The sequence below is a fragment of the Anomaloglossus baeobatrachus genome, chromosome 2 (genome assembly GCF_048569485.1).
Source record: "Anomaloglossus baeobatrachus isolate aAnoBae1 chromosome 2, aAnoBae1.hap1, whole genome shotgun sequence".
In the NCBI taxonomy this organism is placed as follows: domain Eukaryota; kingdom Metazoa; phylum Chordata; class Amphibia; order Anura; family Aromobatidae; genus Anomaloglossus; species Anomaloglossus baeobatrachus.
The window spans coordinates 40,733,125-40,739,265 of record NC_134354.1 but is presented as its reverse complement, the minus strand read 5'-3'; the positions used below and the strand labels follow the sequence as shown (position 1 = coordinate 40,739,265).

Sequence of the window (6,141 nt, the reverse complement as noted above, 5' to 3'; positions counted from 1 at the left end):
TAAGCATTTGGCCACATTCACACATTCAGTATTCGGACAATATTTCAGTATTTGTAATCCAAAATCAGCAGTGGAACAATCAGAGGAAACGAATAATAGCGACTCGCTAACTTCTATATTTTTCATCCATTCCTGGTTTTGGCTTACAAATAGTAAAGTAAAAAAGCGACCAAATACTCAACTACTGGTTAAATGCCGAAAAAAAGCCCAATTTTGCCATTTTTAGATCCACCATTTACTGATCACCATACATTAAGTGTACACTGTTTTGTACGGAGTGTTACAATTACACATATTACTAAATTACGGTACTAGGTTACATACTGTTTAATGACATTTATTAAACAACATATTTTACTATAATATATATATATATATATATATATATATATTATATATATATTATATATATAATATACATATTAATGACATATTTTAATGCATTAAAAATTATAGTTTTATTAAATTATTTTTGCACCATTATTTCTAGGTAACTTTATAGAAATTATTTGTTCCCCTATTATGTACTGGTATTTTGGTACATTAAGAAGATAAAGAAGGTTCACGGTTACAATTTCTCCATTACACATTATGGGTTTTGACTGACCAACAACATAAAAAAACAACAACAATGAATGAAACTTATAAAGACGTTAGCTTATATATGATTAAATCAATATATTAAATACATTTGTGGTTACTTATAGTAAATTCTATCTATCCATGATTCATTTGAAATCAGCAGAGAAGCTAGCTACTTCCTGTCTCACTCAGGAGGAGTATCTGGGTGACCAGGTGACAGAGGCAGCTTCTTCCTGTGCCAGAAGAAGAACAGAACAAAAGAGTGGAATTTTTCACATTTTATAAAGTTTACGCTTTTGGCTGGAGGCATGCTTTAACTTAAGGGGGCTTTACACGCAACGACATAGCTAACGAGATGTCGGGGTCACGGAATTCGTGATGCACATCCGGCCTCGTTAGCGACGTCGTTGCATGTGAAACGTACGAACGACCGCTAATGACCAAAAATACTCACCTTATCATTGATCGTTGACACGTCGTTCTAATCCCAAATACTGTTGATGGTGCTTGATGCAGGTTGTTCGTCATTCCTGAGGCAGCACACATCGCTACGTGTGACACCCCAGGGACGACGAACAACACCATACCTGCGTCCTCCGGCAATGAGGTGGGCGTCACTTGCTTTCGGCTGCCTCCGCCCCTCCGCTTCTATTGGACGGCTGCCGTGTGACGTCGCTGTGACGCCGGACGAACCGCCCCCTTAGAAAAGAGGCAGTTCGCCGGCCACAGCGACGTCGCTAGGCAGATAAGTCCGTGTAACGGGGACTAACGATATTGTGCGCCACGGGCAGTGATTTGCCCGTGACGCACAAACGACAGGGGTGGGTGCTTTCACGAGCGGCATGGCTAGCGATGTCGCTGCGTGTAAAGACCCCTTTAAACTATATTTGATGTATATGCTGGGAAGGGTTGAACACGCCTATAGACGTCTGGCATCCTCCAGACATATGCATTGATATAACTTTCTTTTTTTTACTGTATATGAAAGCACAGCCTATATAGTGTACTTTTTTATACATCTTTGGATAATTTATGAGATCCCAGCAGTGTTTGTTCTGCTCATAAGAGTCTTACTGGGTCCCTGATGACAGGCAGTATAGTTCATAGATACAGTGTAAGAAGGGGGGTCCTCAGGGGCCGTACCCCGGGCTTATGATGCTTTGGAGAGGAGCTCCAATAAGCCACTCTGCCTTGAGAGGAATACTCAGATCCAGTGTCTAAATTTAAACCAAGTAATGGATGTGGGTAATATGAGTTGCGCTGTCCATGCTTTTTTCATTCTGAGCATACATTTGTTATTGTTTTTTAATGGAAAAAATGTCTCCAAACAGTAGCTGCAAGGACATAACCTTTTGATATCAAGTGTGAAAAATGGAGGTTATCATCCCAGGCTTCTGTTTGTACTCACACGGAGATAAGATAAAGCGGGCCAGCATATAATGAGCTGCCGAGAGTGCGACTGGCGGAAGTATGGTTACAATTGGAAGAAGGAAAGACTCACCGCTATACACAGTAAGTGTGAAGAAAGATGTAGAATGATTATATCACTGTGATTAATACAATAATGAGTTATTTATCTATGCATGTCATATCTCAATAGATCTATTTTTCATTTATATTACTCCCTTAAACCTTCTTCACATGTCCGTGTTTCCAGTGCGTGTGGTGTCCGAAATTACACATACCGCAGACATGTTCACATGCACACTTATTAATATCAAAGGGAATCTTCACACCTCCATGATTCAAGTACATGTGGTGTCTGTTTTCACATGTACCGGAATCACGTTCACATGCACACTAATTAAAATCTATAGGGATCTTCTCTCCTCCCTGTGTGTCCTTGTGAACCACCTGCATGAGCATCTGATCCACATGGAGACATGTTCATTTTTTTACATAAGCACGGATGAAATATGTACAGCACACAGATTGCATCCTTGTGACATCCGTGTGACACATACCGGGAAAATACGCATGACACTGAAATTAATGGTTTTCTATGTGTTAAAGATGGGGGCACAAATAGATTGATAGATAGATAATATATACATTCTGTAGCTACAAAGCAAGTACAACTATTTAGCCAAATAAATAAATAGTTACATGAAAAAATTACATGGAGTTACCCCCATTTTTGATGACCAACGTAGGTAAAGCAGACAGCTGGGGGCTGATATTATCAGGCTGGGAAGGTCCATGGTTATTTGGCCCTTCCCAGCGTAAAAATGTCAGCACACAGCCACCGCAGAAGTGGCGCATTAGATGTACCAATTCTGGCACTTTGCCCAGGTTCCTCCCAATTGCTCTAGTGTGGTGGCAATCGTGGTATGTTAAAAAAATATGTCTTACTTATTTTTTTCAAGTAAGTACGTGATGAGGCGCAAGAAAGGTATACTTCAAGGTTTAAATAAGCAAATGTATTTTATATAGGATAAAAATGATTGACATAAAGTAAAACAGTTCATTGTACAAAACTTATGTTAGGTTATAAAAATGAAGAAAAGAGTATTTCCCTTCGTCTTACGTAATGGATTCTTTGAGCTAATCAATAAAAGATTGTTTCTTCATTCTTCTTTGCTTAGATCCTGAATGGTCTAGGCCATAGTGTCTTATGCTGCAGACCTAGTACATATGCTCCATCAGATGTCTTGCTGCTGCTACAGCCTGCATGTATCTTCTATGAAGATTTTGCAATGAGTGTGTACGACCCCCCAAGTGTGTCAAATGATGAGATTTATATGGCTACTGGCACCTGGCTTTGTCCATGTTAGGGAATCCTGATATACACATGATGTTAACCCTGACCCAATGTTATACATAGGCAAAGCAATGTCAGCATATATGCACTCAATACAGATTCAAAATATTATTAAAATTAGGTTTCTGAGATTTAACAGGGTAGTATATGTTGTTGATGTCAGGTGTGAATTGACAGCTGTCATCAAGCCTAGGGATTAGTAATGGAGAGGCGTCTATCACACACCCCCACTACAACCCAGTAAGTGTAAAGAGAAAAATACACACAAAAAATAATTTATTTTTTAAAAATCCCCCCCTGACTCACTCCCAATTTATTAAAAAAAAAAAAACAAATATGCAGGTCCAAAATAGTGCACAATAGAAACCTGAACGACATAAATAAGAGAGGCAGAGAAATAGAAATAAGAGGCTCCCTCATTCACTAATTTATTAGAAATAAAAGTTCCTACACCTGATGTAATCCAGGGGTCTCCACGCTGTTCCTCGATTACCTGCATCAAAGTCTAGTGATGACGTGTTGTCGGTGGAAGTCTGAGCATTGGGGTCTACACTGATGGGAAAATGTTATCCCTGACGGCAAACTTTAATTCCGATTAGAAAATGCTGTGGCATCTTAGGAGTCTGACCACAGTTCCATTAATTCTTTATAGGGCTGCTGGAAAAGACCAAGAGCAGCACTCGGCAGCCCCATGTTCTGCCTATCGTTGTAGGTCCCAGTGGTCGTACCCTCACTGATCAAAAAGTCATCACCTATTCTGTGGATAGGTGATAATTTGACCAGAGCACCCCTTTGTAACATATCTTGGGAGGACGCAATGCACCAAAGGTCTCACATTCTCAACCACATTTTACTGTAACATAATTTATAATCCTGGTTGACTTTTTATGGTGGTTGAATACTTTTGCAATAGACCATATATGAGCAGAATATGATGCCATTGTTCCATACCATTATGGTTCTTCTATATCCATCAAGGTGGCTTATCATATCCATGGTGTATTAATGATTACGTCTTATATTACAGGATCGGCAGTCATGGACATGTCCACTAACCTAACACAGTCACTGGAAAATGCTTTTAAAAAAGTCTTACAGGATTACATGGACATCTGGCACAAGAACGTGACCACGAAAGACAATGAAATACAGGCCACGCTTGAAGCTGAGAACTTCGACTACGTCATCCTGTACCTCATGGTGATGATTGGGATTTTCTCCTTCATTATTGTTGCCATCTTAGTGAGCACCACCCGCTCCAAAAGACATAAATACTTGGACGACCAGGATCCTTATAGTAGATACATCGCTAATGATTTCCCTGAGAGGAAAGGAACGGTTCTGGAAAATCCCAGTGCCAGATCATATCCGTCTTCAATATCATCATAGGGCCAATCACCCAGAAGAGAAGGATCTTGTCGACCATCTTAAAACTCATCATATTCTCACTACTTGCCTTTTACTTACATTATTAGTCTTGCATTGAAGCCCCCCTTATTAGGGCTCATGTACTCTGCTATATTTGTGACCCATGGATGATAAATAGAATCTTATGGACCCACTTTATATCTTTACGTGAATCTGTCATGTCATATTATGGAGGCAGCATTGGTTAGATGGGGCAATATGGTGCCTTTCTAAATCTTAAAGTCGAACGGTACTGTTATAGCTGTTCTGTTTCAAAAGTCAGCTTATGGGATCACCAGTGAGGTCCTCTGAATTAGGCCTCTTCAGGCCTAATCAATATCGAGCGCTCGGAAAAAAGACCTGCATTCATGTGAGCATGATCAGTTTTCTGTTTATTTAGCCAAGGTACAGATTATTTATACCATTTACAGATCAATGTGATATTGCAAAAAAAAGCTTCTAGCTGGAAATTTACAAGTTGATCATATGACCTTTAAGTTTGAGAAAAACAAAAATGTAGAGTCATGCATATGAGATAAGAAGAACATTTAGAAGACAATAATAATCCTTGAGCTTGTTTCTTATTCCGAAGGCTCCATAATGGCTATAAACCTACACCAGATATACTAATGGAACAATAAAATATTTTAAATCAAGAAATATAGAAACTATGAACCCTTCTATATCAGTACCATCAAGATAAAAAGTTATACCCCATAAATAGAATATGCGATAAGTTATTGATTGCCCGAGAGCCAAACCTCTAGGATCTCCAGTGATCCTAAGAACGGGGCTCTGTAACCAGGAACTGGGCTTCGCAGAGCACCAATTTGATTGGAATGGAAGTGAGCTTCCTTTGCTGACGCTCCATTCATTATTTAAAAAAACTGGAAAAAGCCAAGTACGACACTCCACTATCATACCCCCTACACATGTCAGTGCATTAAACGCAAGTGTGTGACGGTCCGTGGTGCAGGTCTGTATGGCCGTCCGTGTGTCCCTGTGTGTGTTCTCCATGTGCTGTCCCTGTGCTATCCGTGTGACATCCAGATAGCACATCCATAGCATGAACTTGTATACTTACCTGTCTCCGGAACTGCTCTCACACTTGCTTCTGGGTTTGTAGTCAATGCAGTGAATATTCATGACGCATAAGGAGTTGGATCCGGAAGCAACAGCAGCACCAGAGACAAATAAGTATTTAATGTCAGTGAATAGGTGTCCTCCAGTACATGTCACAGGGATCACATCAGTGTGCGGTCCGTATGACATCCATGCTGACGGCCAAAAATGGATATGTCGCTGTGTGGAGCACACATGTGCTCCACACCAACCGTGTCAAAACATGGCTGTGTCTCAAACCCATTGATTTTAGTGTGTCCGCATCACGG

The 6,141-nt window shown here is 40.0% G+C and overlaps 1 protein-coding gene across 1 annotated transcript; it reads left to right on the top strand.

The window, feature by feature from the left end:
- The first annotated feature begins 2,017 nt into the window (after window positions 1–2,017).
- Window positions 2,018–4,905, top strand: KCNE2 (potassium voltage-gated channel subfamily E regulatory subunit 2). The gene is made up of 2 exons (XM_075332961.1): window positions 2,018–2,094; window positions 4,371–4,905. The coding sequence occupies exons 1-2, from the start codon at window positions 2,022–2,024 to the stop codon at window positions 4,730–4,732; spliced, it is 435 nt and encodes a 144-aa protein (XP_075189076.1). The 5' UTR covers window positions 2,018–2,021; the 3' UTR covers window positions 4,733–4,905.
- The last annotated feature ends 1,236 nt before the right edge of the window (window positions 4,906–6,141 follow it).

Excerpts from the sequence above, each read along its gene's own strand:
- KCNE2 (XM_075332961.1), top strand. The coding sequence starts at position 2,022 with ATGAGCTGCCGAGAGTGCGACTGGCGGAAGTATGGTTACAATTGGAAG. Across the intron at positions 2,095-4,370 it reads AAGACTCACCGCTATACACA|GATCGGCAGTCATGGACATG; the intron begins GTAAGTGTGAAG and ends CTTATATTACAG.